Genomic DNA, 12,172 nt, shown 5'->3' on the forward strand with positions numbered 1-12,172 from the left:
CATCAACTTCTTCCTCCCCGTCCAGATTTACCAACACACTTGGGGAAATTTACTGCGGGTCATTAACTTACCAACCAGCACATCTTCGTAAAGTGAGGGGAAACCAGAGCACCCAGAGGAAACATGTGCAGTCACAGGGAGTGTGCGCAAATTCCACAGACAGTAATAGAGGTCAGGATCAAACCTGGGTCATGACAAGCTGTGCCACAGTGCAATCCCATCTCCCAAGGCCCTCAGTCCTGCGAACATTCCTGTTAAATTTCCTCTCCATTCTTCCTGAGACTTGCATATGTTTATTGGAGTTTAGTGCCCAGAGTTGTCCACAGTTGTTCAACTGAGGCCAAACCACTGCTTTCTCAATTCCAGCTCGAAATCTTCGCTTTAATATTTTATTCTCTGTGAGCCCGTAATTTAGATTGACATTTCCACACAATATCTGAGGGGAAGCTGTGGCGTTGAGTTGTTAGCCTTTTCAAGCAGGTATTCAACCAAGTAACCTTGCATCATTGCGAGGCATGGGCTCATTACTCAGGCAGAGATCACAGAATATCTGTGCCGTGCATGGATTTGAAAGACTACAATAAGCTACATGAAGCTCTGCAATGACATATCAAATGAGCACAGCATTAAAAACATAGACAGCGCCAAACAAGAATGCGTCTGTCTCTCAGTAGGGACCCTCAATTCACGTCTCTTTGCTCACTTGCTGTAAGGTTGGACCACCGTTTTACCAACAATTAAGGCTAAATGTTGCACATTCTTTCTCCAATCTCTCACCAGAAGGCTGAGATGAATATTATGCAGATTGATGACATTTCTCCAACATTATCTGTGCATGGTGTAACATCAGCTGTGCAGCACCAAGGTGAATTATGCCTGAAAGTGTCCAGTGCAAAAGGGTGGGACTTCCACAGAATTGGTGCAATTTACAATAGAAATAGAAATACTCATATTACAACATAGGAAATGGCTTTCAACATAGAACAGTCCAGCACAGGAACAGGCCCTTTAGCCCACGATGTTGTGCCAAACTGAACTCGTAATTAAATGGCTAACTAATCCCTTCTGCCTATACGATGTCCATATCCCTCCTTTCTCTGCATGTCCATGTGCCTTTCATCCCTCTTTCATGTGCAAAATGCAAAGGAAAAAAACAAAATCAGGCATGATCTGCTCCAATCTCCAATTAAAGCTTTGTTAACCAGCATATTACAATCTGGAATGTACTCATAACCCCCACTTCAGGTGGAGGGGCTATGCCAGGGGAGCGTCACCAGGATGAGTCTAGGTCAAGATTCTTCCCAAGTCACTCTGGCTTCCAAATTTTGTTTCAACTGATGGAAAATAGAAGAGAATCCTTGAAGACGGGTTCATTGTGCTTTTGCTAAAGCTCCTCATGGGGACAACCACTGAGGGAGAATTTCAATTCATATTTATTATGCAGTATGGAGTATGGTGTACAGCTTGAAGACAAAACAAGGCCAATGTATTTTTAAACTCATCTTACACCACTGAATCATCTACTGAAGTAAAAGTTTAGCTGAAACTTTGCACTCGTCACAGCAGTCATTTATAATTTGATGAAAAATGTTAGATTTTCAAAACTTGCCATAAATCGACTTAATCTGCAAGGGAGCCCCCAGAGGTTTCCCGTTCCAATTTAAGTGCCGAATTCCTCATCTCAACTAAGTCTGTCTCAGTTGTCCCATTGTGAGATACAGTATTGCTCTGAACTCCAAGGGGGGGGGCACCTTCATTCCTGCTTTCAAATGATAGTGCTGTGTAATATTAGTTTTATGCCAAGCATTTCAAACCATCCCAACCCATATGTAATTAGGTTGGAGAACTTTTGCAAATTCGTTTACAATTTACAAGGCAACGCGAATGAAGGAGTTGGTCCTAATTTTCCATCAGTGCTGCCATTTCTATTTTGGTCCCAGCTGGAGAAATTAATGTATTTTAATCCCAATATTTGCTCACCATATCACTTGACCTCCAATTCCCAAAGGTTGGGACAGATAGCAAGAAGTTGAGAGTCACATCTCATTTCTTGCCTCCCTTCCTGGCGTGTCATCTTATGGAGGAAGCAGCTGGATTGAAGTTTTGTTGTTCTGGCTTTAAATTGCAAAATCAATTTATATGTCAAAAGCCAGTAAATAACGATAAACATACCAGTGAGGTTTTAACTGATGACTGCGTTCAATGCTGACATTTTGGAAAGAATGTCAAGCTTTTGGCGAGGATGCAAAGGAGATTATTTGGAACAACAGCAGGGAAGGACGTCTACTGTTATGCTTACAGTAGAGATGTAAGGATGCAAGAGATATTACAGCTTGAATGGTCTCCTTCTGTGCAGAATGATTTATGCCCTTTTAAGCAGAGATTTAAAGCATAATCAAAGACCCCACCCACCACGGTCATTCTCTCTTCTCTCCTCTTCCATCAGGTAGAAGATACAGGATCCTGAGGGCATGTACCACCAGACTTAAGGACAGCTTCTACCCCACTGTGATAAGACTATTCCCTTATACGATGAGATAGAATCTGACCTCACGATCTACCTTGTTTTGACCTTGCACCTTATTGCACTGTACTTTCTCTGTAGCTGTAACATTTTACTCTGTACTGTTATTGTTTTTACCTGTACTACATCAATGCACTCTGTACTAACTCAACGTAACTGCACTGTGTAATGAATTGACCTGTATGATCAGTACGCAAGACGAGTTTTTCACTGTACCTCAGTACAAGTGATAATAATAAACCAATCCCGATAGTATTCAAAATCCTGGGGAACTTCTCTCTTCACTGGGAAGTGACGTGGTTGCAGAACATAGAATTATGTCACTGGGCTGGATGCTGGGTGGCATTTCTCCTGAGTTGCCAGCCCTCCACCTTCTGGGAATCGAGCACGTCTTTGACATTAACAGCACATCCGACTCCCATCTCGGCTGTTGAACTCACCATTGAAACCAACGGCATTTCCAGAATCCACCAAGCCAAGGGGATGGATGCACTTGATTCTCCAGCTGCTATCCAAGCCCCAGCCATTCGACTGGGGTCACCAACTTCCATTGAAAACTTAGCCCAGTATTTTGTTTACATTTCCTCATATTACCATTTACTTTTGCAAAGAAATGGTATAAATGTTTTTAACTAAATATCAATTTCATGAATTCATTTGATATTTTTAAATTTTAACCCATTAATTGTTTTTCAATATCACTGAAAAATCAGATGCATTTAAAACAGTAAAACCTGCCTTTCATTGCAGCCATTAGATCATCCTGGGAGCTTCTCCCGAGGCCTAGCCACCACTTTTACCCATCTGCTTTACCTGAACATTGGTAATTGGTTTATTATCTTCACATGCATCATGATACAATGAAAAGCTTTTGTTTGCATGCCATTCAGACAGATCATTCCACACCCAAATACAGAGGTACTTGTAAAACAAAACAATGCAAAATATAGTGTTACAGTTACACAGAAAGATTAGCACAGGTAGGCAAATGAAGTGCAAGGGCTATGATAAGATATCTTCATTGAACATGCACATTGAAACACACAGTGAAATGCATCATTTTGCGTAGAGTGTTTGCACGTCTTTAGAATGTGGGAGGAAACCAGAGCACCCGGAGGAAACCCACGCAGACACGGGGAGAACGTACAAACTCCTTACAGACAGTGGCCAGAATTGAACCTGGGTCACTGGCACTGGGGGGGGGGGGTTGGGGGAGGTTGCAGAAGATAGAATGACCAGAGTAGGAGTCCTTGATTATGTTGGCTGCTTTCCCGAGGGAACAGGACATGTAGAATCAGTTGAGGTGAGGCTGGTTTTTGTGATAGATTGGGCTGCATTCACAACTCTGCAATTTCTTGCAGTCTTGGACAGAGCAATTGCCATACCGAGCTGTGATGCATCTGGATAGGATGCTTTTTATGGCGCATCTGTAAAAATTGGCAAAGGTCATCAGGAATGTGCCGATTTCCTTAGCCTTCTGAAGAAGTAGAGGCACTGGTGAGCTTTCTTGGCCACAGCATCTACGTGGCTGGACCAGGACAAGTTGTTGGTGATCCTTACACCTAGGTACTTGAAGTGGTCAACCATCTCCACCTCAGCCCCATTGATACAGACAGGCATGTGTGTACTCTGCTCGGCTTCCTGAAGTCAATAACAAGCTCTTTTGTTTTGCTGGCATTGAGGGAGAGACCTTGACACCATGCCACTAGGTTCTCTCTCCCCTTCCTGTACTCGGTCTTATCACCCACGATCCTGAGGAGGGAAAACATTCTCTCAGCATCTATCCTGTCAAGCCCCCTCAGAAGCTTGAGTTTCAACAAGCTGGCCTTTCATTCTAAACTTCAATGAGTACAAGCTCAATCTCAAATTAATCTCTTTATCCTAGTGATCAACCTGGTGAACCTTCAAGTTACTTTCACTGGAAGCATAACAGTCCTTTAATAGGGAGGCCAATCTATCACCCGATAAAGGATCACCAACCACTCCAGATGCCTTCTGACTTGCAAATAACACCAGCATTTCCTGCTTTTACTTCAGATTTCCAGCATTTTGCTCCAGTATAGAGGATTTTGTTGGTAATAGACTACCCCAGTCAATTACAGCCAGGTTAGCTTTCACAAATTTCAGTTTGCAGTTTCTGGGAAAAATCTCACAAAGCAGATCATCCAAAGCCCATTAATTTGCAACACTGCTGGAGGTACACTTCCTCCATCCCTGTGCTGCTTGTTGCTCCCCTGACACTGATGGATTCAGACCTTCATACTTCATGTTCAGGTGGTCAAAGGGAAGTCAGCTGTGGATCAGATGAATTCAACCGGTGGATGAATTGCACTTAACAGGATTTTTACCTTTGCCAATGCCTGGTGTATGGTCATGGGTTTTAGGTTTTAAAGTTCTGAATGAGCCATCATCTTTATGAATGTAGCTTTTTTTGCATTTCATTAAGCTACCACTACTTCATCATATTAAAACCATCTGTTGTAGAGGCAGAACTATTAAAAAGAAAGTTCTTTCCAAAATATTCACTTGGGGAGAAGAGCCAGGAGAGTCCGCCAGTCTTCATCACAGTTACATCCAGTTCTCTGGATGGCTTCGGACTCCTGGACACAATTTTAGTGTACTATGGGCAGATCAAATTAAAGTAATTTAAAGCAGAGGCAGTCCCCAGGTGATGCAAAGATCCCGTTTCAGAGAAATATCCAAAAGCCAATTTCTCCATGTCAGAGATGTCAGTTTTCCATAAGTAACCCATGTCATGTCGCTCCACATACACTTGCTATAATTCTGTTATTTTATTGGATACTCACCCTCACACGACCCATAAATAAACAAATGCAATATAAACTATATCCAGTCATTAATGAATACATCAAAACATTATTTCTGTTGAAAAAGGCTTTAAAAATGTTTGGAAGAGTTTGCATTAAGTCAGATTTTCATAAGTCAGCTCATCTGTAACCTGGGGAGCCCGTGTTACTGCTGCAGCAGAGGAAGAGACCAGGACCAAGCAGTATTTGACTGATGGTCAAGGCAGGCTTATTGGTCTCCCAGCACTGCGAGATGTCTGTAGGGGAATGCTGGCACATTCCAGGCTGCAGGAGTACGTGTTGAGGGACGCACTGAAGCCGAGTTCAGCCAACGCAAGGGCTCGGTGGGGAAGGACTACAGTTTAGGGTTCTTCTGCCACTGGAGAGGGAGGGGCGGGGTCAAGTGAGGAAGCCCCTTAAATAATGTAAATATGGGATTGGGGTAGCACCCCAGCGAGCCACACGAGTGACATTGGTGTTGTGGTTTTTCATAATAAGGTAACACTAATGATTGATCTGTACACGAATTTAAAGGTTTGCACTGTTTTATTGTGGTATATAGTTTGTTTTTTTTAAACGACAAATAAAGTTTATTTTTTAAAAAATAACACAAAATTCATGAGGCCATGGGTACCTGGGTATAGTGTGGTGAACACTCCCAGATAGCTGCATTTAGTACAAATTCACCATTATGAACTGGGATGCAGCCTTCTTCACATGTGGGGACTGATTCAAGTGAATGGGCATTTGAACCAGAAGAAACATGGATCGTCAACTTGCAACAACTCAGTGGATCAGTATCTCATTAAACAAACTCAGCGGCACAGATAAAAATAATCCCTCTTCAACTAAGAGAACGACAAATGATTGATCTCACTCAGGCTTACAAGCCAGCAACTGGGAACTGTGACTGCTGCACTGTTTGGAGTATTTAGTGGGCGGGTGGGGGCTTTGATGCAATAAAATGCAACACTGAGGTATTTTTAGTTGGCAGCATTTTACACTGAATAGGAGGTGTGTAGTAATTTGGGCTGCAAAAAGGTGAGAAAAGGTGGACCATGGAAAAAAATGATCACAGCATAAACAGCAAGAGATGAATATGCTCGATTCATTAAAGATAAGCAAAGATCGCACTTACAGGAGAGAAAAAACTAAAATCACTTTTGAGTTAAAACTACTTTCTATAAATATCCCAGCCAGAAATCCCAGCTGGGATTCTCCACAGTCATCTTATCCCATCTGAAACCCATTGGTCTGCAGAGACTAATTGAAGTCGAACTGGCACATCACTGACGTAGTCGCTGGGCTCCCCAAGTTTCAATACAAAATCTTTTCCTTGTATCAATCTGCCTCAAACATTCTCGCTCCTTTCCCAAATCCCTCCAACAACAACAAAAATAAACACCAACAAGATCACAATTTCTGCTTCCATGCTTAGTCTGGAACCAAACCAACTCATGAAGCACAGATGATTTTGATCATATGCTCAGTTTCAGGAGCCCCTCTCCTACACAATGGTCTCATCCAAGATTATAAGTAGTTAAAGATGGAATGGCAAGCACAAAAATGAATAACTGTGGATCTATTAACCATACTTATCAAAAAAATTGAAAGGAATAATTTTTAATGATGCAGTTCCTGAAGTGTACATTCATGCATTTTAAAAAGGAGCCACAGAGCTTACCTCTCTTATAGTTAATAACAAATGATTTCTCATCATCATGCATTTGGAAGGAAAATCTCTCACTGATCTACTGGAAAGGTCTTGGATGTCTGCTCATTTGACAGCACATTAGAAGGCTTACACAGTTAGAGAGTTCTGAAAAACCAGAATACAGATGGTGAAAAGACAGTTCAACATTTCAGGAAGGGGACGAGCCAATTGGCAGACAGAAAATTGCTAAGGGGATATCCAGGTCCAGAAACATTAATGGCTATACCATTTAAACCAAATGAGGGAACACAGAAGCGAAGATGGTTAGTTTTGAAACAAGACCTAAAGTTGTACCATCTGAGCAAAATGATCTGTTCACCTTTGTTGAAATAAGCAGATTTTCATTCAAACTGAATTTCACCACATCGTGGGTTAACTCAGTTTGCGTTCCGAGATAAGCAAAACTCATGGACGCCTCGTTCAGATCGCAAAAGCTATTATTGTTCCTTCAGAACTCAGTACTATGCAGGCAGATATCTGGTGTCTTGACCCAAGAAATAGATGGAATAGATTGTCTCCATGGTGCAAAATGAAAAGCCTCATACTCGTACAATACTGCTGTCAACTCAGTCAGTGGCCTCCTGAGATGCTAAGTGGAGAAATGAGGTGCCTTCTACAATATATCTTGACTGACAGATCGCTTGGATACATTCCCATGGTTTGGGACTCACGGCCACAGCGGCACATCGCATACACCACTCAAATATGAATCCATCGAGGAATATGGGGAGAGAGCAGGAGTAGGGTATTGAAATAGAGGATCAACCGTGAACGGCAGGGCAGCCTTGAAGGGGTAAATCACCTACTCCTGCTGTTATTTTATGTTTCCACAGCAGAACTGAAGTCGACACCTATGCCTTATGGCAACAGTGCAGGTCTGAAAGAGAAAACAACGAGAAAGCTCTTTGAAGATGAAGTCAGAATGCTGATGCTGCATATAAACTATTTTTGGTTTTCAAAATATTGATACAATATCCCTGCACCATTAAGATACATTTGATCACTGCTCACAGATCATTGACACTCAGAAGTAATGGGCCAGAGGTTGATGGGAAGCGCTGACAGTTCCATACACAACTACCTGCATTTTCCAGGAATGCAACTGAGATTGGGAATGGCCCACACAAGAGGAATCCCAAACTTCCTGACTGACCTTCCTCAGTCAATCCCTGATCACGCTCTAGTGTCAAACTACTCATGGAGATCAGTGCCAAGGTTCAGTGCCAAACCTTCTGCAATTCCTCAGCCATTACGTTGAGGGGTCTGCCCAATGGACCCAAACCAAGTCAGACCTGGTGCAGGAACAAGAAACCCATTCATTTGGGTGAAAAGCAGCTGTGAGCACCACAGATAAGCATGAGGCTATTTATAATTTGAATTAATAGAGTTTGCTTTAATGTTATTAATTTTTAAAATTGTTTAAAGTGATTAAAGCTTTTAAATGTTTAACCATTTTAAAAAAAAATAATGGATTCATTGAACTGCTACAGGAGCAGTTGGAGAAGGAGTTCAAGGATTTAGACCCACCGACAATGAAGGACCAGCAATATATTTCCAGTCGGGATGGCTGGGACATGGAGGGGAACCCGCAAGTGGCAGTGTTTCTATGTGCCTGTTTTGCTTGGTGGTGAATTTGGGAGGTAATGATGGACTCACCAGGTGAGTAACTGCACTACGTTTTGTACATGGTACACACTGCAGCCACAGTGTACCAGTGATAGAGGGAACAAATGTTTAGGGCGATTGATGGGGTGCCAATCCGGAGCTGCTTCATTTTACACGGTGCTCAGGTTTTCAGAGTTGTTTCGGACAGGCAAATGTAGAGTATACATCACACAGCTGACTACACTATTATGGCGTAGGAGACAGCCTTTCATCCGATTTGCTGAGTTTCAGAAGAACAATCTTGTCAGTCCAGTTCCCCTATAACTTCCCATAACCATGAACACCAGTCTCACTCGTGCAACTATCCAATTTCCTTTCAACATAGATACTTTTTGCTACATTGAACTAATTCCATATTGGAGCTATACTGTGCATAATTTTCTTTTAAACCTCAGATTCCCTTGGATCTTCTGGCTAAAAAATGTTAAACCTGTGCCCACTGATCTTTATACCACGTAACTATGGGAACAGCTTCCCTCTTTTTACCCAGTCACCATCTTTACAGGTTTATTGAATCTTCTCTCATCATTCCTATCTCTGGGAAGAACCCCCTCATCCATTTCAATCTTGCTGCCAAAATCCTCTGGAAGCATTTTAGTAATGGTCATTATTACATTGCTGCTCATGAGGCTTGACAACCACATTTCCCGTAGTACAGGAGAATCTGTGAGCCACTCTGGGATGTCACAGATCAATGAAGGGCATGAGCTCAATTGCAGGTGTTGCTTTATTTTTAAATTACATTATTTAGATCAGTGTCTTAATGTGGCATTTTATCCCAGGATGAAGCAACGAGAAAGTGAGCCGTTCAAGGCCAGCAGAGATCAGGATTTAAGTTCACTGCTTTCTAGTAATTCAAACAATAAACACAAAGCGATCAGGAACTGGCTCCAAACTCCATACAAGCTAGTGCTCCATCTAGTGGGAACCTTAACACACCAACGCATTCCTATTAAACAAACACCACAGTCTAAATTCCTCTTTTAAAAACAAGGTTGTGGAAACATGCAGTTTTCCAATGTGATTTACAAAAATGTCATCTGGTGGATGCATACATTATGGAGAAATCCTGACATTCCCAATTTTTCACCAGGACAGAGATTCAACCCCTTGCAAGGAGCATGGCTCCAGGAACAGGAGCAAGCCTGCACTTTCCAACCATTGGTCACTAGGCTTACACAGGGGATCCAGGGGATAATCTTCCATGTTTTCGAACAACCACACACAAATATTAAGCAGCAACAGGTGATGGCCCACAAACCTTCGAGATTTATAAGGGGTCCACATGTCCTAAAAGGCTTTTAAACCACCACCACCACCCCCCCCCACCCCCGTATTAAGCAACACCTTCAACCACGTCTCATCTCCAATAAATAAATGCCCCAGCAGTCACCCAAAACAATTTCAAGTTAATCTTTAGAATGACAATGTACACTTTCAGAGACACTGTATACATATTGCCAAAGTGGGAAGTGAAGGGGTTGGGTGGGGGAAATGAAACCAGTACAGCCCTCACCCGGATTGTACCTCAGAATGTGGTTGCAGCACTTAAACCCTGGGCACGTGAACATCATGTGTCGCTACGTCCTGGGTTCTATCACAGCTGTAACCAAGGATGGGCCGGCCACATTTGTGCAGAATGTGCCTTTCCGTTTGACCCTACCATACTCCCCATTGCTCAAAAAACTTCGAAAACCTTTGACCACAGGTCAAATCCAGGCAGTGGTCTGCACGTGCTCCACAGCCTGTTCAAGGTTACCCAAACTCCAACTGAGGTCTGACCAAAGTTGGAGCATAACCTCCTTACTCTTGTACTCAAAGGCTTGGTGATCGAAGGCCAGAGTCTCACATGTCTTCGTAAAATTATCTGCCTGCACTGCTCCCTCCAGGATATTTTGACTTGTCTACTAAAGTCTCACTGTTCCTTAATACTCCCTAGGACCTGACCATTCATGGTGTCCTAGCCTCAGTCACACTCCCAAAACACATCACCTCACATTTACCTGGATTGAACACCATCTGCCATTTTTCAGCCTTGATTTCACTCTGTAGCACAAGACCATCCTCCACACAATCAACATCCAAATCATTCACATTTATTACAAAGAGCAAAGGTCCCAACACCTACCTCTGTGGATCCTCACTAGCCACAAGTGTCCAGTCTTAAAAACAGCACTCTACCATCATCATGCCTCCTATTGCCAAGCTAACTTTGGATCCAGTTTACCAACTTGCTTTCGATCCTTCACCTTCTTGTACCAGTTTTCCATGTGGGACCTTGTCAAAGGCCTCACTGAAATCCATATAAACCATATCTACTGCACTGTCCTCCTTAATACTCTGTTACCTCTTCAAAAAAGGTCAAATCGGATTGGTCAGACAGGATCATCCCTTGACAAAACCGTGGATTAGTCCCTGAATTTTCAAGTGATCATTAATCCTGTCCCTTATTTCCTCCCCCCCCCCCCCACCCCAAATAATTTCCCTACAACTGGTGCAAGGTTCACACGTCTGCAATGACCATACTTTTCCCTGCTTCCCTTCTTCACGTTTGCTGTCCTCCAGTAATCTGACACCTAATTTGTATCCAGCAGAGATTTAGAAGTCTCAGCCAGAGCCCCAGCAATCTCTTCCCTTGCCTCCCATCGCAGCCTGGCATGAATCTCATCTGGCCCTGGTAATTTACCCACCATTAAGCCCACCAAGACATCTAGTACCTCTTTTTTTTTATTCATGGAGACTTAGACCAGAATTTCACCTTCCCCTTCATTGAATCCTCGAACTACAAAGTTAATTTACTTAGCGAATACCATTGAAAAGTATAATTTAGGATTTCACTTCTACCTTCTGCCTCCACGCACAGATTACCCCTACTGTGCCCTACTTTCCAATACTCTTTTGCCCTTAATATCTCTATAAAATGCTTTTGGATTTACCTCAATCCCATCTGTGACCCCTCTTTGCCTTCCCAATTCCTACTTCCAGAGGACGCTCAGAGGCCAAGTTCCAAGCCATTGTCTGCTTTCACTGCAGCTGTAAGATGAGCCTGACACTCAACAAGTGCAAGATAGGTGTTCTACCTACCTGCCCCTCCTGCATCCCACTGTGCTCTGACAATAAAAGTTCCAAGCAACGCTGAAAGAAGTGGACCCCTTCCCAAATCTCAGGAGAGAACTCTTGAGGGCATCGTTGCCTTCAGTGCAGGAGCAGTTTGAGTGATTGAAGATTAGAGACCTGAGACGTGGCCCAAAACACATGGGTTTCCAGGTAGCAATGATCACCACGCTTCCAAAACCTGGACTATCTACAGCAGGCATTTCAAGGCAGTAGAAAAATATGACCAACAAAAATTCATGAGAAGGATAAGCAAACCAGCATCAACATCATTTCCCAGGACAACATCACCAGAAGTGAGGCACTAGTTGCACTCTATGTTGAGCAGGCCACGTGGTTTGTTTGCTT

General features: G+C 42.8%; 1 protein-coding gene across 6 annotated transcripts in view; it reads right to left on the reverse strand.

Annotated features, from left to right (window-relative positions):
• The window catches only part of LOC127581979 (astrotactin-2-like), a 1,282,697-nt gene that overhangs the window by 1,222,097 nt on the left and 48,428 nt on the right, over positions 1-12,172 (reverse strand). The window contains exon 1 of one of the 6 annotated variants that reach the window (XM_052036828.1): positions 7,016-7,125. The exons of the other annotated variants lie outside the window; for them this stretch is intronic. Within the exon in view, the coding sequence (XP_051892788.1) occupies positions 7,016-7,058 (43 nt within the window). The 5' untranslated portion in view covers positions 7,059-7,125. Of the gene's footprint in view, positions 1-7,015; positions 7,126-12,172 lie in introns of those variants that run through there. 6 annotated transcript variants of the gene reach the window in all.

Source organism: Pristis pectinata, chromosome 23 (assembly GCF_009764475.1).
Source record: "Pristis pectinata isolate sPriPec2 chromosome 23, sPriPec2.1.pri, whole genome shotgun sequence".
Classification (NCBI taxonomy): domain Eukaryota; kingdom Metazoa; phylum Chordata; class Chondrichthyes; order Rhinopristiformes; family Pristidae; genus Pristis; species Pristis pectinata.